This window comes from Prionailurus viverrinus, chromosome D4, assembly GCF_022837055.1.
Source record: "Prionailurus viverrinus isolate Anna chromosome D4, UM_Priviv_1.0, whole genome shotgun sequence".
Taxonomy (NCBI): domain Eukaryota; kingdom Metazoa; phylum Chordata; class Mammalia; order Carnivora; family Felidae; genus Prionailurus; species Prionailurus viverrinus.
The window spans coordinates 90,963,261-90,986,528 of NC_062573.1; the positions used below are offsets into that span (position 1 = coordinate 90,963,261).

At 53.4% G+C, this 23,268-nt stretch overlaps 1 protein-coding gene across 16 annotated transcripts in view; it reads right to left on the minus strand.

The window, feature by feature from the left end:
- Positions 1 to 23,268, minus strand: part of AK8 (adenylate kinase 8) — a 155,780-nt gene that overhangs the window by 58,083 nt on the left and 74,429 nt on the right. For 10 of the 16 annotated variants that reach the window (XM_047831200.1, XM_047831199.1, XM_047831192.1 and 7 more), the window contains exon 11: positions 19,430 to 19,571. In XM_047831200.1, coding sequence (XP_047687156.1) covers positions 19,430 to 19,571 — 142 coding nt within the window. The other 6 variants (XM_047831191.1, XM_047831188.1, XM_047831190.1 and 3 more) reach the window with 5 other exon arrangements.

Sequence of the window (23,268 nt, forward strand, 5' to 3'; positions counted from 1 at the left end):
TGTGAGCCCCGCATGGGGCTCTGTGCTGATGGCTCAGAGCCCGGAGCCTGCCTCGGATTCTGCGTCTCCCTCGCTCTCTGCCCCTCCCCTGCTTGTACTCTGTCTCTCTGTCTCTGTCTCTCTCTCTCTTAAAAATAAACATTAAGAAAATTTTTAAATACATTAGATATATCTGGACTGTGTAATCCTGAACACAAACTATTACCACGTAATAGTTTGCATGGTGTGATACTTAACAAACATTTAATGAGTTGTGGCTTTATGTAATGGTAAAGATGCCCACAATATCGTGTCAAGTGAAAGAATAAGTTCCATACAGACGTATACGTGATGTTACTTCTTGTTTAAAGATTTCTGGTTTAAAACTCACTGGAGAACAACCTGGGTTTTAGGTCACTCACACGGCTTCCACGGTTCCTTAGCTGGCTCAGTCACCTAAGCAGTAAGCATCGCAGAGTCCCTGCCTCACGGAGAAGAAACATGGGCCAGTGGGCTCGAGTGCCACGAGGGAGAAGGGAGGCGTCAGCCAAGCACGTGGGAGGGGTTCCCAGGCAAGTTTCCCCAGGAGGTGACAGGTAAGAGCTCCACATCCCATCCACAGGGGTTGAGAGAGGGCCTGAAAAGGCAGAGCAGTTCTGGGGGCAGGGGACGTGGGGCCGGGCCAGGAGCACCCGCCCCACCCCACCACTCCCTGCTGCGGACGCGAGCTTCCTGCTCTTGGCCTCTTTGGCCTCCTGTTCCATGTGGGGTGAAATCAGGGACCTGAACCGGTCAGTGATCTCCAAGGATCCTTTGAAGTCTGAGCTTCTCTGCTGACATTCACCGGTTGCGAGGGCGACGCCGTGCTGAGTCGGAAACGTCTGGGGGAAGCTGGAAGCTTCTAGCCTAGCGGAACCCTCTCACTCCCAAGGCAGGGGGCCCGGTCTCGCTCCGCAGAAGCTCCACGCGTGTGAGAGGAATGGATGGATGAGTGAGAGAATAAATGATTAAAGAGCAAGGGAAATGTGCTGCTAAGTGCGTTCACAGAAGGGCGCGAGCAAGGTTTTGCAGGAAGAGTTTTCCACAGTGGTTCTTCCAGGTGATCATGAGCTAACACAGCCAGCAGCCAGGGTGCCCATCTCCCATTTGTGACAAAGCTGAGCTTTTCTGCCCACTGCCACTTGCCACTCCTGCGAGGTAATCAGATCGCTGTTAATTAATAAAGCTGTCAGGTGAACCGTCCTCTCTGGTCATTAGTATCCTTCCAGAAAGAGAATCCTGCCGACGCCACCCCATCCGCCCCTCGGCTGGCGGCTCAATTAACTTAATGCTATGCAAATGACAGGCTCGGCTCATCATTAGCTTATAGCCCACGAATGTTAATCGCATAATTGGGCCTTCAACAGGGTAATTAGACACGAATTCGTCCATTAGTCTTACAAGGCTAATTATTGTTGAGAGGGGAGGGGGATGGTCCCAGAGCTCCGCAAGAAGAGGGGCATCTGGTTAAAGCAATCATGGGGGGGACCTTCTGCCAGGAACATGGCAGTCGAGGCCCATCTTCCCAAGGAAAAGGGGACCCTGGAAGGGCCTCGGGTGCCAGGCATGACTGCAAGGTGGACAATGGCTCACCGCCCTGGTGGGCTGGGACGCGGAAAAGAATATGGCACTTAAAACCAAAAATGGGACGCCTGGGTGGCTGAGTCGGTTTAGCATCTGACTCTTGACTTCAGCTCGGGTCCGGATCTCACTGTTTGTGGGTTCGAGCCCCACATCCGGCTCTGCAGTGACAGTGTGGAGTCTGCTTGCGATTCTCTCTCTACCCTCCCCCCAAATAAATAAATAAACTTCAAAACAAAAAATAAAAGGGGCGCCTGGGTGGCTCAGTCGGTTGAGCGTCCGACTTCAGCTCAGGTCACGATCTCGCGGTCCCTGAGTTCGAGCCCCGCGTCGGGCTCTGGGCTGATGGCTCGGAGCCTGGAGCCTGTTTCCGGTTCTGTGTCTCCCTCTCTCTCTGCCCCTCCCCCGTTCATGCTCTGTCTCTCTCTGTCCCAAAAATAAATAAACGTTGAAAAAAAAGAAAAAAAAAGAAAAAAAAATTTTTTTTTAATGTTTATTTATTTTTGAGAGAAAGACAGAGTGTGAGCAGGGGAGGGGCAGAGAGAGGGAGACACAGAATCGGAAGCAGACTCCAGGCTCCAAGCTGTCAGCACAGAGCCCGACGCGGGGCTGGAGTTCACGAACCAAGCCACCCAGGCGCCCCTAAAATTCCTATGCTGAGCCCCGGTTCCTGGTATTTGGAGACAGAGTCTTTACAGGAGGCTCTGACCCCATCTGGTGTCCTGCAAGAGGAGGAAGTGTGGACACACGGGGCCCTGGGGACACATGAGCACATGAAGAGGCAGCACCAGGGTTGTCTGTGGGCCGAGGGGAGGGGCCTCTGAGGAGTCAACGCCTTGATCTAGGACTCCCAGCCTCCAGAACGTAGAGAAAGTTCGCTTCTGCCCTGCAAACACCACCGTCTGTGGCGCTCTGTTGTCGCTGCCCCGGGACTCACACAGGCTCCTAACAGGCATCCCCGTCTCCCCGTGTCCAAAACCAAGCCGGCGGCCCCCCAAGCCTGCTGCTCCCCTGCCTCTCATGTCGATGGCCAGCCTGCGCTTCCCAGACGCTACCACTGTGGAACTCTGCTCGAAGTCTCTCTCTCTCTCTCTCTCTCTCTCTCTCTCTCACATGCCCCGCATCCAACCTGATTGCATCTGTTCTCCTCCAAAATACAGTCAGAGCCCGACTGCCTCCTAATAGGCCGAAATAGGCCATACCTCCTGCACGGCCACCGCCCTGGGCCCATGGCACCAGGCTCTCTCAGCCGGATTCTTGCCCAGGGCCTCCCACCCGCCCTCCCCGCTTCCTCCTCCACCCTCGATCTCCTGCCATCGCCCACCGTCCATGCACTCGTCTGCCCAGTCCCTCCGGGGCTCCCACCTGACTCACAGGAAAAGGCCAAGACCTCCAGGGGCCCCGTCCACTCCCTCACTCCTCCCTTCCCACTCCATCCCCAGTCCTTTGGCCACGATGCCTCTTAAGCTTGCCAAGCTCACTCCCACCTCAGGGCCTTTGCACTCGCTGTTGCCTGCACTGCCCTTCCCCAGGTCTTCACGCGATTGCTTTAAACCTCTGCTAACGTGTCCTCTTGGCAGAAAGGCCGTCCCGGACCACCTTTTACCCAACATACCGTCTCCTCCTCTGCCTCCCCACCGCCCACCTTCCTTACTCCCCTTTATCCTCCTTTACTGCTTTCTGTGGATCTCAGCCTATTAAGGATCTGTCGACTGCATGTGGCCTTTTCCCGCCCCGACTAGAATGTAAGCCGTGTGATGGGAACTGTTTAGCTCTCATTTCTCCTGGCTTCCCACAGCTTCAGCAGTACCCGCACGTAACGCATCTTCTGTGAATACGTGCTGCCTGTCAGGACAAAGTCACTCCCATCTTAGCTCGGAAAAAAACTGACGTCCGGAGATCATAACAGCCCGACCAGGCTCACAGAGCACGAAAGGGGCAAAGCCAGGCTTCCAGAGCCTCTGGTTGAAGCACCATGCTGTGAAGCGGCTTCCTATCACGGGAACGATGTACAGCGTCCCATGAAGGTGCAGAACAAGGAGAAGCATCAGGGGAGGCTTCCTGGAGGAGGCGGAGGTGGAGCTAAGCCTTGTAGAACAGGTAAGATACAGACAAAAACTGATGGTGTTCTGAAAGAAGCCAGTCACGAGCAAACACCCAGTGATTAGAAAGCAGGAAGGAGGCAGATGCGTTCGGGGCGTATGGGGCACGAGCAGGAGGGGGGGGTGGGAAAGACAGATTTCTCCCTCCCCTGGTCCCCACCTTCCCTCCGCTCCGTGAGCAGGAATCCCAGACCTGGCAGGTCTTTTCTCGAGGCCTGCAGTCCTCTCCAGGGATCTAGAACCCACGCTTCATGAGACAGAGGCCCGAGAGAGAAAGGCGGGGGCGGGGGGCGGCGGGCAATGTCGGGGCCCCGGGATGGAGGCTCTGCTCCCGAGCCCAACGGGGTGTGGGGGCGTCTGGTGCACCTGCTCGTGGGGGCTGGGTGTGCGGTCTGGAATCTGCAGAGACCCCAAAGCCCACAAGGCAGCGATGCCCAGAGTTTCACGATCTCAGGAAAAGTGGAGCTGAACTTCTGTTTGTGGAAGACTTCCTTAAAAAGTTTTCCTTTTATTAAATAATTTCTGTGATATTTAGGGAGGAGAGTTTCGGGCTCACAGGCGTCTGCCACCTGGACCTGGCGGAGGCCCAGGCTTTTACAGCACAACGCCCGGGTTCACCGGTTCAGCGCTTTATTTATGCCTTGGAGGAAGATGGAAAATTGAAGCACGCTCTGATGTCTCCCAAAGTCTCCTTTGGGTAAAGAAAAACAAACATGATATCTGCAAATCATTCCGGCGCCTCAGCCTGTTGCCTTACTCGGGGAAATGACTTGAAACGAACGGTTGAGCCTCGCGCCTGCCAAAACCGGGGGCGTCTCCATCAGAACCAGACTCAAATGCCAACCACCCCGGGCTCTGTTCTGTTAAAGGTCACCTGTCATTCTCCACCCAGGCATGGAGATTGCTCCGGAACTCTGATCGCCGTGGCGGGGAAGACACGTTTGTCTTCTCTGATGTCTTACTCACCACGGGCGCAGGCCCGCCTGTTACGGGTTGGGTAAAACCCACTGGACCCCTAATAAGGGCTTAGCATCCACAGGTGAGAATGAGATTGAGACGTGCTCTGCCGAGAAGGACAGTAAGCCTTGACGGGGGCCGGGGGGGGGGGGGGAGGTGACACAAGGGGGATTTTCTGACTGTGCAGGTTATCACACTCTGAAATAGGAGGTCGAGAAAAGTTGTCACTTTCTCCCAAAAGGACACGTTCACCCGGAACGCTGTGCCAAATGCAGAAGGTGGCCAAAGGACCCTGGAGATCTTTCCTAGACTCCTTACAGACAGCGGGGAAGCCGGGCCGACGCGGCAGGCAGGACTGGGCGCTCTCCGAAAATTCTTAGGAAATAACTTTTACCGGTATCGCCTGGTTAAGGAATAAGCTGAGTGTCCGTCTTTAACTAACAGAATTACCCACCAAGAAAACGCCACGCGGCCCCTTGTTGTATGTCTGCCCTGCCTCTTCCTAAAGATCCCCAGACAGCACCGACCCCACCTCTCGAGGTTCCTGGTCTCTCGCCGCCCGCACACCGGGCAGCCCGCCTTCAGAGCCCTCAGCTGCCCGTCCGGGACGGCAGAACCACGCCTGTGGTCGCCTGGATGGCTGGCTCGCTGGGAATCACTGTGTTCTTCCCTTCTGATAAACCCCGGAGGCCGCAGGGGAGGAGTTCAAAGGTAACGTACATCGTTGACGTCGCTTCAAAAGCAATTGCTCTCATGCTCTCAAAGGCAGACGACAGACCTAGCAACAGATGGGGGTTAACCCAGGAAGCAAGCGGCACGGACCTTCCACATTCGCTCAGAATCCTCCTCACCAGATTTTCTTATGCAAACACTGGAAATAAGTGCTAAAATGTCAACGGTCCCCAGGCTGGAAAATAATGGAAAAGCCTTCCTTCTTTCCCCTTCGGTTCTTCTTTACTGGAAGATTAAAATGCGGTGGCTGCAGGGGCCGTGGGCTGCCGGCCCCTTCACCACCATTACGGGCCACGTCCTGGGGGCTCGAGGCCCAGGGGTGCTCGTCCTTCCTTACTCCAGGCCGGGTGATCCAGCCGCCGCCTCTGGCAACCACGGCCTGGCCTCGCCTCCAGCCCCCAAGGTGGCCACCGAATTCCCATCCCCCGCTGGGATTTAGGTGGGCTACAGGTTAGTGCCAGGCTGCTCTCGGAGCCTGCGGGCAGCGTGTGAGTGGCCGGGCGCTAGCGACAGTGAGGAGAGCCGTGGAAACCTAGCTGGTGGCCGGGAAGATGATGCCTCGGGCACGTGGGGGCCGCCGGTGGATACGAAAGTGAGGACAAACTGGTCCACAGGACGGTGCCAGGACGCCAGAGCGCGCACGGGCAGGGCTTTCAGACGTGCTGGGGGGTCACCGCACAGTGGACAAAAGGGCTGCAGGGGTGGATGAACGGTCTTTGGGCCGAGCTTAAACCTCCTGAGGTTTGTCTCCCAAATCGCACCTTAACTGTGGAAGGTGGAGAAGGCGGAATTGGGCCAGGCTGGCACAGGACAGGTGCGACGCAGCATCTCACAAGCCCTGTCTTGACCCAGTTTCAAAGTCTTGCCTGGGAATTCTCAATTTCCCTTCTGTGACACAGCTTGCTGAGTCCCCTCCACTCCCACCACTTCCCTATGGGGCTCCCACACTCCATCTGGGGACAGCCCCTATGCCCTGCCCCACCCCAGATTATTTAAATTAGCCAATCCACAGAGAGCTCGTAAAACTCAGCTGCACCCCCCCCCCCAGCCCCCTTGCCATCTGCAAGTGGCCACACGCAAGCGGCCTTCACCGCTCAGCGGCTCTTACCCGTCCCAGCGCAACCCCCAGTGTGGCCCGTGTGGCAGCCACCTCCTATTTGGAACTGCAAGTAAGCAAAAGTTCTGCCTCGCATCTGAGTGTCACTGTGTTGTGTCCAGCCGTCAAAAGAATCTTTAAACTGTGGGGCGCCTGGGAGGCTCAGTGGGTGAAGCAGCCGACTTCGGCTCAGGTCACGATCTCACGGTTCGTGAGTTGGAGCCCCGCATCGGGCTCTGGGCTGTCAGTGCAGATCCCGCTTCGGATCCTCTGTCCTTCTCTCTCTTTGCCCCTCTCCTGTTTGTGCTCTCTCTCTCCTTCTCAGGAATAATTTTAAAAACATTAATAAAAAAAAAAAAAAAAAAGGATCTTCAGGGGCGCCTGGGTGGCGCAGTCGGTTAAGCGTCCGACTTCAGCCAGGTCACGATCTCGCGGTCCGGGAGTTCGAGCCCCGCGTCGGGCTCTGGGCTGATGGCTCGGAGCCCGGAGCCTCCTTCCGATTCTGTGTCTCCCTCTCTCTCTGCCCCTCCCCCGTTCATGCTCTGTCTCTCTCTGTCCCCAAAATAAATAAAAACGTTGAAAAAAAATTAAAAAAAAAAAAAGGATCTTCAAATCGTATAAAACGATAGGGGTCTCCAACAAAAGTGCGATTTGTTTTTGTCTATTTGCAGAATCTTTCTTCTGCCCCACGCAGCGTGCCGCAGAGCTGGTGAGCAGGGAACCACCTTCCTCTGACCAGAGGGACACGGTCACAAGGGGCCACAAGGCCTCGCACCAGCCATCTCGGTGAGCTCCAATCTCTCTTCAGAAGCTCTGATCTCCATGGACAGGCTCGGAGTCCCCAGCACATTAGAAATAAGCATGGTTCGCTCGTATGGAGCCCCCGTGATGCCAGGCTCTGTGCAGAGGGTTTCCCTACACCATCTCCTCGAACCCCTCCACCTGATGTCCTAAAGGTTCCGGCCCCTGGTTGTCGGTTGAGGAAACTGAGGCACAGAGAGGCTGATAACCTGCCGCGGGAAAGTCAGGTTTCGCTTTGTAATCTATTGGCAACATCATCTTGGTGGCACAGAGCATTTTCCAATTCATAGACCCCTTCCATCCATGTTTTCCCAGCAAATACCTACTTGTGTCCGGCAGAGGGTGAGGTCAGAGGGTGGAGTTTTTACCCCATGAAGGGCACTGAGGCTCAGAAAGGTTAAGTCTCGGGGCGCCTGGGTGGCTCAGTTGGTTAAACATCCGACTTCGGCCCAGGCCATGATCTCGCGGTTCATGAGTTTGAGCCCCGTGTTGGGCTCTGTGCTGACCGCTTGGAGCCCGGAGCCTGCTTCGGATTTTCTGTGTTTCCCTGTCTGGCCCCTCCCCGCTCGCACTCTGTCTCTCTGTCTCTGTCTCTCAAAAATAAATAAACGTTAAATGAACATTTTTTAAAAAAGAAAGGTTCAGGGCGCCTCAGTGGCTCAGTCGGTTGGGCGTCTGACTTCGGCTCACGTCACGATCTCGTGGCTGGTGGGTTTGAGCCCCGCATGGGGCTCGGCGCCTGGAGCCTGCTTCAGATTCCGTGTCTCCCTCTCTTTCTCTCTGCCCCTTCCCCACTCACACTCTGTCCCTCCGTCTCTTAAAAATAAACACTAAAAAATTAAAAAAAAAAAAAAAAAGAAAGGTTCAGTAGTGCCCCGACCGCTTGCCCCCGAGACGTGAAGTAGGCGTACAAAAACCACTCTGTGAACTGTTGGGCACCTTTGGGGGTGGGAAGGACGGCACAAAAGAGGCAGCTGCCCAGTGTCGCAGGACAGAGGACAGCCGGAGAGGCGAGGCCGTGGTCCGCCCCTACTCCCACCCCCATGTGCCACGCTGTCTCTTTCACTGTTGAGACAATCGCTACTTCCTCCAAAGCCCTTCGAGCCCTCCCCGCGCCACCCTCGTGGAACAAAGTCAGCGGGACCTGGGGAGCCTGGTGTGACGGCGGCCCGGTGACTCCGCTGTTAGGAGGGGTCTTGCGGCTGACGGTCTTCAAGAGAGACCTCTCTGCCAAAAACAAAGGTGCCCGCAGAGCACACGGGGAACGATATGTATTCCAGCCCATGTCTGGTAAACTCTCAGACTAAGGCGGCAAGGCAGGGTCACTTGGGTTCTATTAGCTCAATTAATGAGGAGTAAGATAAGGCTAACACGCTGCTCGTCGGGCGGCTCAGCACAGAGCTGGAGTAATGGAGTTATTAACCTCAGTCAGCCACCGAATTGCGCGGCCGATTCCAACTCCATTTCCTGGTTCAGGCCTCCATTAATGGGCTGTTTATTATCCCTAATCCACGTAAGGATCAGCTGCGGAGATATGAGAGCTTCCTGGAAGGACCGAGTGATAATAAAAAAGAGAGAGAGAGAGCAGAGGAAGGTAAGAAATCCCCTCTATCTTGCATTTTAATTGTTCTCCAGTCCCACTGCCGTCTGTCCCCCCGGAGCTCACAGCGCCCTTCTCACTTTGGAACACGCTAGAAAAGGCAAAGCCATCATCCAGGGCTTTCACTGTGTTGTCCCCGAACATACAGCGTCATACGGAACTCAAAAGAACAAGTTTCGAAATCAAATTAGAGAGCTCCGGCGTGGAAACTACAGACCAGTCCAGTTTTTATTTTCACAATGCCGTCTCACTCCACTGTCTCATATTTTGCAGAATCAAAACCGAGGAATCAAACCAGCGTTCAGCAGACCAATTTAGCAACACCCATTAAATGCCCTGACGGTGACCCTCCGGTTTGCCTGGCCCCACGAGGTCCTTGTGGACAAAGGGCGAGTGCCTCTCGGTCTTTTTCAGGGTCATTCTCCTGTGCCACGTGCCGCCGGCTGAATAAGGAGCCAACTGCCCCAAGTTCAGCCCACCCCGATCTTTAAGATGCCTTCTGTGGGTAAGAAAAGCAAACAGCTACTAGAGGAAAAAAAATATTTTTAGGCTATCAGGAAATCATGTGTGCCAACCCATAACAAGGAGACACAGCAAATACGCCCTGACGGCCATCCCTTCTGAGTCCGTTTGCCATTTTGGTTTCTTTTTATCTTGAACAGGAATTCAAAATCACGCGAGTGACTACCAGAAACGTTTTGATGCTCCTGACTGTGTGGACGAATCTGCAGCCCGGCCATGCCGGGTGTGTCTGTGTGTGTGTGTGTGTAATACACTATCACGCACACACACCCTGTTTTCTCTCTAGGACGGTAGTGCCGTGAGGGTGAAAAGAGTAGAGGCTATTGCCCCGTTTGACACATAGGAAGCCGAGACGAAAGTAGTGTTTTTCAAGCCGGCCCGCTGGGGTGAATGTCAATCACATCGCAGAAAGGACAGAACGGAACCGCTCGGAGCAGGCGCTGGGTTCAGGCCTGGTCTGTTCCGTGGGGTCTAAGGCTTCCCCAAGCCAAGTGCCTTTCGCAGAAAAAGCCTGCTTTCTGGGGCCGTTGAGAGGATCTGCAGTGAGATGTAAAGAAACCCGTAATTGGCACTCGGGTATCACCCTCATTCTCAGCAGGATGGGGAGGACGGTGGGGGGCGGGGGGGGGGGGCAGGGGAACCAGGAGGGGAGGAAGTGTCCTCAGAGGGAGGGATTCTCGTCAGCGCCAGCGGCAGCCTGGGACCGACCCGAGATGTCCCTGGCCTTGCTTCAAGGGTCTGGCCCCCAGACACCGGACGCGCTTCTCTGGACGGGGGTGGGGTTCCCAGCCCCTAGGGGCCTGGCGCTGGTGTTTGCCAACCTGCTCCCCTCCCTGGTCTGCCCTCCGCTCCCTGGAGGAAACGGCCATGGGTTTAGCAAAGCCGACGACGCACCAGGCACCAAGTGGGAGCCGAACGCAAGGAGCGGGGACCGGTCACTGCTTTCCCAAGGCTCCTCTGGGCTCCTCTGGATGTGGGACACCCTGACCCGCTAGTTTACAAAATGATGATGAATAAAAATCCCGAAGCACCACCACTCTCTCGAAGGAACCCTGTGAGCAGTTTTCCATTTGCATACAAGGAGCTGGGACACAAAAGCTCGTCTAAAACCTGGTCCTTGGGGGATTGCTTTACAGACCCCAAAGTTAGGGCACCGAAACAGAAAAAGAGAAAGAGTAGAGAAGACCGCGTCGTAAATAAATTCCACTCGCTCAGCCGGGGTCCCCTCCTTTACCCTCTTCCCCAGCGATTTCCAAGGAATGCCGCGGCAGCTCTGACCTCGGGCTGGCCTCGCAGCCAGACAGGACGGGGGGGGGGGGGGGGGGGGGGGCCTTGGCTGCCCAGCCACGTAGCTGGCTCTTCGCCCCACTGAGGGGGAGGGAGGGGGTGCGGAAACCCAGCCTGTCTGCTCCCCGGCAAACTTCCCGACATCAGTCAGAATCCTCTACTCCCTCTCTATGGTAAACATTAATTTTAAAGGGAAGGACCGCGCCACAAACTTGCTGCATGAAATGAATTATTTTACAGCCAGGCGGAGGGCAGAGTCTGGATACAGCCTCGGATAGCTCTTTCTTTGTTTCTTTCTTTTTCTTCTTCCTTTTTTTTTTTTCTTTTTTTTTTTTTTTTTTACTATGATGATGTTTTAACAAACTTTATAGCCCATTTTATTTTGTTCTCAAATAACTTTTTCTCCTTCTTTGCAACACATCAATTACTTGGTCTGTTTCCCTCACCGTGTGATGTTGGAATCTAGAGATTGATATTGCTTGGCAGAATATAATTTAGTATTATGTGCCACGGGTTTATGAGGTAGGAGTCAAACAAAACATTGCGTTTGAACACTATCCATTTATTAGCTCTGAGAAGAGATTTATATTTGACAAGGAGACAATAACTTTGTTTTCTGATAAGCCAGAGAGGTCTATTTCGGTGTCCGACACGGATCAGCTTCCCCTTCTCCAATAACTCTATTTACTGGCATGAATATATTTTAATAATAAAATTGATATATATGTAAATTTATTTTAATCTAATTTCATCGAACCCTCCTAAAAAAAAAAAAAGAGGCTTTGTAGATTGTTTTCATGTCTGAATTATAGATTTCTGTATCGTATTCCCAGATTGATTTCTAGGCTATAATTCTGCCAAGGTTTCCTCCTGGTGTCAGAAACAGCAACGCCACAGCTAGACTGCTTTATAATTGGCATCACAACCGAGCCAGAATTACAGCCCCGATATTCATGCCAATGCCAGGCGGGCTCATTTTAGAATATTTCTCGCTTTCTCAGCCTGGATCTGGACTTGAAGGTTTATGGCTAAAATTACCTTCTGCGTTAATCATAAGAATGTTCATTGAAGGCTGAGGTGGGGGGGAATGGAGTAGTCAGACCCGAGGCGGAGGAGAAGGAGGAGAGGAAAATAAGGAAAGGTGATGAACAGGGGTGACGATGAGACCTGTGTTGGAAACAAACACGTTTTTCCCTGTTTGGCCTCCGCCCTGGGGGTCAAATAAATTAAATCAGCATTGTTTACTAAGTCTTTAGAACCTGAGTTTATTGGGGAATGGAGAAATACTCCCTCGCAAACCTGCCCTAAATCAGAGAGCTTCTTGAGTATTCTCCCCCTGTGTGCTTCTGAATAAACACGGTGCCCTCGCCTGTCTACAACTGCCGTTTCCTCCCTCGGGGCTCAGAAGAATCGAGCACTGGATCCTTGCCTCCAGCCTCCCCCAAAGTGACCGTTCTGCAATTTCCCAGAGCCTTTCATCTTCAGGCAGATGACCCCCTTGCACAGAAGCTAGCCCACTGGCACCCTAGTGTGTTAAGCTGCCAGAACACGAAGGGTGGACACTTAGCCCCATGGCCCTGTGGCCCCTGGAGGTCCTCAGACAACATGGGTAGTAAGACAGGAAGCCCCGGACGGCCGTTTGCCCCAGAACCAGACGTCTCCGCCTCCCGCAGGAAGCCCTCTGGCCTCAACTCTAGGGGTTGAGGAGAATGCCCCCCCCCCCCCACCCAGAGGGCCGCCTCCTAATCCCCAGAATGTGGGAATCTGTTACTTCCCCTGGCAAAAGGGATTCTGCGGATATGACCCAGATAAAGACCCTGACATGGTCAGATTATCCCGGAGTTTCTGGGTGGGCCCAATCTAACCCCGTGGGTCCTGAAAGCCTGAGAAGTGTCCCCAGCTCTGGTCAGGGGGAGACGTGACTATGTCCGCGTGTGCAACGTTGCTGGCTTTGGAGACGAAGGGGTCCCGGGGCCAAGGACGGTGGGCAGCCTCCTGGTAAGGGTGAGGAGATGAATTCTTCCCAGAGCTTCCAGAAAGGGACACAGCCTGCCGACTACTGATTTTAGGCCTACAGCACTGGGTGACGATAGATTTGTGTTGTTTAAGCCACCAAGTTTGTGGGGATTTATTAAAGCAGTCGCAGAAATAAAATAATATACCAACTCATGCCATTCTTAGGCAAAAGACAGGCCTATTATTCAAGGACAAATTGTTGGCAAAAGACAAGCATCTTGACATGCTTCCCAAAAAATGGTGACAGATAGATAGATAGATAGAAAGGAAGAAAGAAAGAAAGGCAGGCAGGGAGGGAGGGAGGAAGGAAGAGAAGGAAAAAAAATAGAGAGAGACAATGAATACCCTTTGGAAGAAAAATTACTCCAGGAAACCTAAGCACATTTTTCAATCAAGACTTATCAATACACTCAACACAATTTAGGAAAAACAGACTCTACCGTGGAAGAAATCACGGAAAAGGTGCAAGATAGAAGAGGAGATGAGCAAAAGCTGACAGACTTAAGGGAGAAAATAAAGGGAAACATAAAAACATTATAGAGGGGCGCCTGGGTGGCTCAGTCGGTTGAGCGTCCAACTTCAGCTCGGGTCATGATCTCACAGCTCATGAGTTCGAGCCCCGCATTGGGCTCTGTGCTGATGGCTCAGAGCCTGGAGCCTGCTTCGGATTCTGTGTCTCCCTCTCTCTCTGCCCCTCCCCTGCTCGTTCTGTCTCTCTCTGTCTCTCTCTAGCTCTCAAAAATAAATAAACGTTAAAAAAATTTTTTTTAAAGCGTTATAGAAACGAAAAACCAGGGGCCATGAGACAGTAACACAACAGAACATAGTTGAAGTTATCATGAAGGACAGATGGGAAACGAACAAGACATGAAAGCTACTAGAAAAAAATTCCCAATTATGGAAAACAGATGATAGCTATCCGACACGCACATGAGTGGTCTTCCTGGAGAAGAGGGCCAAGCAAATGAGCCAGGAAAATAGTAATATGTGTACTAGAAGAATGTCCTCCTGAAATAACGTACCCGGATGAGATGCATAAGATCTCAGGGAAAAGTCATCAAGAGAAGCAAGACTGAGGTCTAGCCAGTGTAAATGAACTTGGGGGGTGGGGGGAGAGCACGCGAGGGCACCCAGACAGAAGACGCGCTTGACCCACCGCCCCCGGGGAACTCCTGCAGCCCCAGAGACGGCCGAGGGCAGTGTGGAAATGATACAGGAGTGCCGGTGGGGAAGAAATTTGACCCAACGGTTCTTCACTTTGCCAGATGTTGTTCACAAATAAAGGTAACAGAAAGGCACTCTCAAACGGGCAAGAATTTAGGAAGTCTAGCATGCACGTGCCCCGGCTGAAAATGCATCACAGACGACCCATTCAAAGGACAGACGAATCAAAATTGGTAAATGGGGGTTTGCATTACGGAAATAGCTGATGTTGAACTCTGAATCCGGTTGAAGACAGGGAACTAAAAGCTCACAAGTGTCATAATTATTGCTGGAGACAACATCATCGTTACATCTCTAGAAAGAAACGCTTAGCAATCTTAAAAACAGGAATGTGTGTCCCACAGACTGGCACAGAACAGCCTGAGGACGTGTGTCCCCGCCTGCCCCTCTTCACAACAGAGAGTGGACCGGCAGGGGCGAAGAGGGAGCACGTGGGGGAGCACTCTCTCTTTCTCCTGCACGTGACAGTCGAGAGCCTCTGTTTCATTTGACAAAGTGAGACGCACAAGCCTCAGCGTGTACATGAAATGTACAAAGCGTGCTGGAGGCACAGACCACCGTCCACACGGATTAGCGGAGAGAAGAGAAGGTAACAACTGCAGTAAGAAAAGTCAAAGAAAACACAAACCAGGAAGAAAAGACTCAGTCGGCGGACAGGTGGAGCGTGCGACTCTTGATCTCTTGGGGTCGTGAGTTCGAGCCCCACATTGAGTGTAGCGTTTACTGAAAAAATAAGTAAATAAACTAAAGAAAAAAAAAAGATGGAAAACCCAGGGTGCCTGGGTGGCTCCGTTGATTGAGCGTCTGACTTCAGCTCAGGTCATGATCTCGTGGGTTGTGGGTTCGAGCCCCGCATCTGGCTCTGTGCTGACAGCTCAGAGCCTGGAGCCTGCTTCGGATTCTGTGTCTCCCTCTCTCTCTGCCCCTCCCCTGCTCATGCTCTGTCTCTCTCTCTGTCTCAAAAAATAAATAAACATTAAAAAAAATTTTTTTAAGATGGAAAACAAAGGAAGCCCCAGTGAAGCATAAAATAAAGTGATAAAGGCAAAAGTAAGTGGGATATTTTCAGCTATTCGAGGAATAAAAAAAAAGCAGGTTGAGTAAAAAAAACACATTAAGCCCAATTTCATTCTGTCCGCACAATAACAAAAAATAAGGGAAGCAAACTAGTTGAAACTAAAAGTGGGTCTACACAGGTGCCACAAAGAGGCCGCGGGCTGAGTTCCAAGTACGAATGTCACATTGAAACATGCACCAAACTGTTTCCTCCCAAAGCACACCCCCACCCCCCCGCGAAAAAATGACTCAAGGGGCTTTAGAAACCGACCCGACGTGACAGAGAGAACGGAGGAAGGGGACACGGACACAAAATGTCCGGGGCTGGAAAGCAGGTGTGCAGGGGGCAACCAGCTGCAGAGACCCCAACGGCCAACCCCGAGTCAGCAGTAGGAACGGCTGAGGACAAACCCAGCGCTCACCGGCAAACCCTCAAAGGCTCAGGCACAGGCGCCACTCTGGAACCGGCGGCTGAAATAAGGAGAACTGGTTGAAGAGATTAAGCCCCAGATCGCCTCCTCACACCGTCTTGCTGGGCCAGTGTCTCTCCTCCTCCACTTGGGTAGAAATGGAAGGTTTCTGCTCTAGAGAAGGTATAGTTCGGGCTCCTTGGGCCGAGGAATGCCAAGCACAGGTCAGAGCTTGCATCTGTACCGAAATTAGGGGAAATAAATAAAAAATATGCACATGGCCTGCAGCATGTGATGCCTCCTTCCGTTTCCGCCTGCCTCCCACTGTCCTGCTCCCCCCTGGACCCCAGAACGTCACCATCCGGCAGGAGGCTGAACGAGTCCTCTTGGACAAAGCTGAGCAGCGTGGGGGAGTTAGGCGGAGGGTTCTGCATAAATGGCCCCAAGAGACTGCCCTTCCATGAAGACAAAGTCCACGGGCCACAAGGTCCCACCCACTAACGTCTTAATCCCCTACTCTAACACTGGAGCAAACCACCAAGGGTGACCTGACATCTGAAAAACAATCAGACCGACCAACCAACAAGAGAATCTAGTGAGAAAGGACGAGGCCAAGACAGACAGAACCTTGGAGCACGTGGCTGGCTCGGTCGGTTGAACGTCCGTCCGGCTCTCGGTTTCGGTTCAGGTCATGATCTCACAGTTTGTGAGTTCAAGCCCCGCATTGGGCTCTACGCTGACAGCGGAGGCTGCTTGGGATTCTCTCTCTCCCTCTCTCTCTGCCCCACCCCTGTTCCCTCTCTGTCTCGAAATAAATAAGTTAAGAAAAAAAAAAAGACTGACAAAACTTTAACAGAAAGGGGAAACCCCCACCTCCTGCAATGACAAGCCTGTCACGAACATTTCCAGAGATAGAATAATTCATTTAACAAGACCAATAAAATTTAAAAGGAACATTCCAGATTAGCTTCGGGGCCAATCAAGTAAACCAGACCCACACCAAAGAAACGAATGAAATCTTATAGTGAAGTTTTACGACCCTGGGGATAGAGGAAAGATCTACCAAGTTCCAGAGAGAAGAAAAAAGGCCACGTACGAAGAAGAACCAGGAATCACACCGGCATTGGGCTTCTTAACGGCAATTCAAAATGGCGGAGGGAAAGCGACTGGGGTAATTCGTGGCCCCACCAACCGACCCCGCAAGTAGGAAGGTAGGATAAGGGCACTTCGGGCCGTACCAAGTCTCAAAAAATTTATCTCCCACACAACCTTTCTCAGGAAGCTACCGATGGATGTGCTTGACCAAAACAAGGCAGTAAACCAAGAAAAAGAAAATCGGGAGACGTGGAAACAAGCTTCCTCACGTGGGAGGGGGGCGAAGGGAACCTTCGGGTGCTCGCGCACGGGAGCATCGGGATGACTGTGCACCAGTGGAGGGGGTGGAGGGGGACCTCTTCAGTCTGGAACAAGCGTGTTGAGGACATGACAGCCTCCTTCTGTTAAAACCACCGTTTTTTAAAATTCATTTTTTTATGTTTATTTATTTTGAGAGACAGAGAGAGCAGAGGAGGGGCAGAGACAGAGAGGGAGAGAGAGAATCCCAGGCAGGCTCCGTGCTGTCAGTGCACAGCCAGATACGGGGCTTGAACTTGAGAACCGATGAGGTCATGACCTGAGCCGAAACCAAGAGTCAGACGCTTCACCGGCTGAGCCACCCAGGCGCCCCTAAAACCACCTTTTTAACTCGAGGAACAGCTGGAGGCCAGACGGAGGAAGAGTATGGGGCTCGGAAAACAGGAGAAGGACAAAGAAACTCCCGTGATGCCACAGTGGGTAAGTCTGACAACAGCCATGCCGTCAGCCAAGAGGAAACAAAACAAAAAAACAGTCCAACCGAGAGAGGGGAATCAGAGGAAAAGAAAAAGCCTGCGGCCGACAGATTACACAGCCCGACGGACCTTGTGGCAAACTATTCGGAGGGGCTCTAATAAGGAGTGGAACTAGTTAGCACATAGATACAAAGAAAGGTAGGCAAGCGAAAAAGCAAGGTGATTGTGAGCTTCAGGAACGACGAAATAAGAAAAATTTAAAAAGGCAAAACAGACCAAAAGGCGCGCCTTCCGGTGGAGCTGGCCCCCGAGAGCGGCTGTTCTAGAAGAATCAGTGTGTGCCTTCTACCTCTCTGGCCAGAACCTGGGAGGTCCTGAGGCAGACTGCAACACAGACTCTCTCTCTCTCTCTCTCTCTCCCTCTCTCTCTCTCTCTCTCTCTGATACCGATGTTTTGCTACTGAGGAGGGGCACAGGGGGCGCTCAGACACCCCGCGGCCGTGTCAAAGACGGTCACTTCCGTCAGGGCGACATTTCACAAGGAACACATCGCTGACCCAAGCCTTTGTGAACTGCGTAACACGGCACCGACACACATAAAGCAAAAGCTGCAGGAAATAAGGGAACAAGAGAAATTAGTAAAAATGCGCTGTTAGCGGGAAGTCAGCAAATCAGTCCTTGACAGGATGACAGACACAAAAAACAAACCCAGCAATGAGGAGACAAGGACAGAGGGGATCGAGGAGGACCTAAGGGGCGCCGGCTGGCTCAGTCAGGGGAGCATGTGTCTCTCGATCGAGGGGTCGTGGGTTCGAGCCCCACGTCGGGTGTACAGATGACTAAAAAAAATAGACTTAGAAAAGAAAAAGTGTGACTTAATAATGTATATTTAATTCTATAACTTCAAATTTGAAATACACATTCTTGGGGTGCCTGGGTGGCTCGGTTGGTTGAGCATCCGACTTCGGCTCAGGTCATGATCTCGCGGTTCGTGAGTTCGAGCCCCGCGTCGGGCTCTGTGCCGACGGCTCGGAGCCTGGAGCCTGCTCTGGATTCTGTGTCTCCCTCTCTCCCCCTCCCCTGCTTGTGCACGCTCTCTCTCTCGCTCTCTCTCCCCCTCTCAAAAGTAAGCAAGCATTAAAAAATTTATAAAATACACATTCTTTTCAAATACTGTCGAATAGCCTTCCACAGAATGCCAATAATTTTTATTTTAAATTCGAGGTTGCACTTCAACAACTTCTCCACACACCACGTGAAGATAAAAAGCCAATAACGAAAAGCTGACATGATAACAATAAGATGCCAAGTACCTAGAAACGCAAAAACTCTCCCAAACCAAGTCGCAGTCTCTGCCACAAGGGACCCCAAAACAGCCAGATACCTAGCAGGTTCCTTAATTGTTGCCACCGTGTGCAGGTTAGGACCAACCAGAGAAAGCCACATATGGTCCCCCGGCCAAGCACACGGGGCGCCCCGCTTCGAGGTGGCCGCCCCCCCACCCGGCCTCCCAGGGCAGCAGCTCGGGCAGGGCGCACCCGGGAGGCCTTCCCGCTCCGCTGCCGGCCTCCGGGCCGCTGCCGAACCCGAGCGGCGTGGCGACACTCTCGCCAGAGCGAGCTCAGACTCCTTAGCCTTGCTTGTTTCCACTGGAACCCTCCTCGTTTCCTCCCACAGTACACACAGTGACGGCGTGCTCTCCGGTGCACGTCAGCGGAGGAGGAACGCGATGTTCCACGACATTGGACGCTGTTTCGGAACAAGTGGCCAACCATCTGGGGAGGAAGTGCTCAGCCCGTGCCCCATACCCGCATCAGAATACATGTCCGATGCACCGAAGGTTTAAACGTAAACCGTGCAAGAGGAGAAACGGCAGAAGGAGACATCCGTTCACTGGCACAATCCCCTGGGGAAGGCGAGGCTGTCTGGGGTGGGTCGGCATTCACAGGCGAGGAAGTTCGGGTCCCGCGAGGTAAGTGACAGAGCCGGGACCTGAACCCAAGCCTGACTCCTAGTTCACGGGGCAAACAGGGCGGGTGGCTGGGGATGGGGTGGCGGGGGGGGGCGTTGAAGAGCCATGCCACTGCAGGGGCAGTGGAGCTTCTGGTAAACCGCAAGCTGTCACCGGGACCTCGTCGGCCGAGCCCCTGGGGAGGGGGTGCCCAGTGGCAGCGACCTTCCGGAAGGGGGCGGCTTACCTGCTGGGCTGGTGGCCCAGGCTGTGCAGCATGTGCGCCTGGTCCGGGTCTCTCGGGAAGCCGTGCAGCACCCACCCCTTCTGAACGCTGTCCTGCTGGCTCAGCCTCTGGTCCAGCACCTTCATGATGATGCTGTCAGGGACTGCAGGGAGAGGAGGGCGGGCGGTCACGCCGTCATCCTGGGCACCGCTCCTGACCCAACGGGAGGGTGAGGGAGCATCGGCGGCCTGGGGGCCGTGGGTTTCCTAACTTTCCTTGACTCCGGATTGACCTGGTGAAGGGTCGGGTTGGGGTGGACAAGGCTGCGGGTGCCCAGGTCCCGCCCAGGTCCCTCCCAGGTCCCAGCAATTGGAGGAACGCAGGCTGTGGGAGAAGGGAAACCGCACTGGATGACCCTGACCTTGATCTTGACCCTCCCCTGACCTTGACACGATGCCACACCCATCAGCAGCCAGGTTAGTCCCCGTTCCTGCAGGGTCTGGTTTTTTGCAGCAAGAGGCTTTTCGGGGTAACACAGCAGGCCCCCGGTGAAGGTTTACTCTGGATGTTTTCTGCTAATTTGCGACACATAGGCAACCCCTGCCTCTCTCCTTCCTCCGCTTCTCCCCTCCTTGATGTCTAGAATCAGATCTCTAGAATTGCAGCTGTGGTGAGAACCAGAGACTGAAACACAGTCTCAAGGAGAACGAGATCTTGAGAGGATTCTTGTTTACGTTACCGCACTTGACATTTTCCCAAAATGTACACCTCGCCTCTCAGACTCATTAAATGTCCTATGCTGCTGATGTACTCCCTTCGAGCAACTCGCACTGCATTTCCTGCACTTTCCACTCATTTTCCCAGAAATACTTGGTAAATATTATCCGTGTTTGCTATGGATGTGGCCCCCGACGAGCGGGCTTCCTTGAGTTGCAGTGAGGGTCTTTGGCAGCTTCTCGGGAGAGGCCCGGCCGCCGTGCCAAACGGCCATCCGTGCGTCGGGCAAGTGGCCCTGGTGCACACTTCTGGAACCTGCCAAAAGGCCCCAGACTGACGGCCAGGTGAGCACACGGGTGAGAGAGGCAGAAACAGCCGTTTTCCTCCAGGGCCAGGACGTGCTGGTTACGCTCTTGACCAAAGGACCAAAAACCTTATTTGAGAGATTCACGTTTCCCTGAATTTGTCCCTTCCCGCACCTTCCAGCCTTTCTACCCCAGGCCCGAGGAAAGACCAGAAAAGGGCATTCGCCCTAGAGAGAACGTCTGGCATGAACGAGAAGTTGATGCAGCTCATCCCTTCTCTTCCCCCTGCTTACATCTGCTGCGGCTCCCCAGTGCTCGGAGGATAAGAGCAGTCCCCTCCCCCAAGGCCAGCAGTCCCTTTTAGTCCCTGACTCCTGACTCCCTCCCCGGTGACTCTCCCCCAGCTCTTCACCTCCCCTTGAGTCTGCCGGTCCCTCCTTCCAGAAAGCCCCTCCCCCACACCTTGCCTGGGGCAAGACTTTCCATTCACCCTTCAGGGGCCCCAGTGGAATGGCCCCAGGGGTTGCTGCCAGGTTGGGTTACTTCATGCCATCGTCATTGGCTGTCCTCTTGTGATGTCTGCCTCTCCCAAAAGACACTGGAAGTCTTTTCCATGAGGAAAAAGACTTTTCCAGGAGGGAAAAGGCCACGCCCACCTCATTTCCCCCCCAGGATTAACACAGTGCCCAGCACGCAGTAGGTGTGGAATGATAAATAGACCGGAGGCTTCTTTTTCCAAAAGCTCCACTGCAACTCACCAAACATGTTAAAAGCAACTTGCCCAGACTCTGGGGAGCCCCGGCGGGAGAGAGGAGAGAACTCGGGCTTGAGGGGCACGCAAACCTAGGGTCTCAGCCCTGCCCTCAGGTGCCGCCGACCGACCTCAGTTGGTCACTCGACCTCTCCAAGGGTCAGCTTGCTCACCTGACAAAAAAGGATGACAGGATCTGTTGTCCCCACGGGGTTCACGGTGCACACAAATTTCCAGGCACGTGGCAGCCACTCAGAGATGGTGGCTGACACGTTTCGGTTCGGGAGATGTATGTTGGGAAGTGAAACATACTGAATGTGTCCACGTGTCCCCCGTGGTCACGGTGTTCTGAGAACAGACTGCTGGCCGGCGATGCAGGAGGCCGGCTTCAAACGAGCCTTGAGACTTAAAGACAGAGACCTCGGGAGAGGCTCAGGCAAGCTCCGAGAGTCATAACGTCAGGGCTTGTCCCCCAGGCTACAGATCCCTGTTTACACAGGGTATGTTGGCTCTCACCGCATGGCCCCGCGAGGATTTCGGGTGCGGGGAGCCAGCACTCTGATCACCGTGTGAGCAAATAATGCATCTGTTCTCTGATCTGGGAAACCAGTGCCTTGTTTCAGGATAAATATAGATTAAGCACAAAACGGGTTAAGAATCTGCCACACAGCTTTCCAATCCTAAATATTTACGAGTGTTTTCACCTAAATAAGAAACTAATGCAGAAATAAGCCCTTCCCAGCGATCTGTCCAGTGGATAGTTACGGAGCATCCGCACTGTGCCAGGCACTGTGTTGGCCACTATAATACACGGCAAGCAAGGATCCAGGGGCCCTGCCCTCCCAACGTTTACATTCTAGAGAGGGAGACAGCGCACAGATACATAACCACCGCGGAGAATCATAAGTACGATGAAGAAAACAAAGCAAGTGATGGGAGCCGGCTGGTTTGGGTCCAGAATGGCCTCTGGGCAGGTCACATCTGGCTGAGGTCCCACTGGGAGTCCAAGTGCACAAAGACCCAGAGAGTATGTTGTAGGAAGACAGGATGGCAAGGGCCCGGGCCCTGAGGCTGGAACGATCTGGACGCATTCAAGTTTCAGAGAAAGGGCCCATGGGGCTGGAGCTGAGTGGTCCGCGGGAAGTGAGAGCAGACAGGCCCACGAGGCCTTCAGAGGGGAAGGGGATCTGGGCCACACACGGGCCATCTTGGGAACAATCGTGCGTTTGCCTTCATTTAGTCAACGAACCCATGGGAGTTAATCTCAGGATCCTGGACTTGGCCACACTTGCACAGGGACCGGCCATCTTGTGGTATCCGCCAGTGGAGTCCCCAGTCGGGGTCCCCATGCCCCAAGGATGTGGCTAATGAAAAGCACGATTTTCTAAGTGGTCACTGCAAGGCTCCAAAGAGCAAAAATGGACGTCATATAAAGTCCGCGAAGAGCCTGGGCTGAGGACCCTGAATGAAAATCGCCAGCTAACAGCTCCAGCTTTGTAAGCCTCTAGAGAGGAAACACCTTTTGCTGAGCCCCCAAGCGCGGAGCCCTTTAAGTCTGTGGGAATCTGAGCAGCCGGGAGGCACCACAAGCCTCCGGCAGTTCCCTGTCAGAGTCCGGCTGCGGTGAGAGGGGCCCTTGGCTTCCCTCTCCTAGTCCCGATTCCGCCCCAACCTGCTGTGACACTCTGAACCTCAGTCTCTTCTGCAGACTGGGAAGGCGGATGGGCTGTGCTCAGGGTGGGGTGGGGGAGCTGTAAGGAGGATTTGTGATACGGCTGCCTTTTTTTTTTTTAATGTTTATTTATTTTTGAGACAGAGAGAGACAGAGCATGAACGGGGGAGGGGCAGAGAGAGAGGGAGACACAGAATCCGAAGCGGGCTCCAGGCTCTGAGCTGTCGGCACAGAGCCCGACGCGGGGCTCGAACTCACAGACCGCGAGATCATGACTTGTGCGGGTCGGTTGGACGCTTAATTGACTGAGCCATCCCCTGGGTGCCCCTAGCTGTCTTTTAAAAATATTTATTTATTTTAAGAGAGAGAGAGAGAGAGAGAGAGGGAGCAGGGGAGGAGCAGAGAGAGAGGGAGA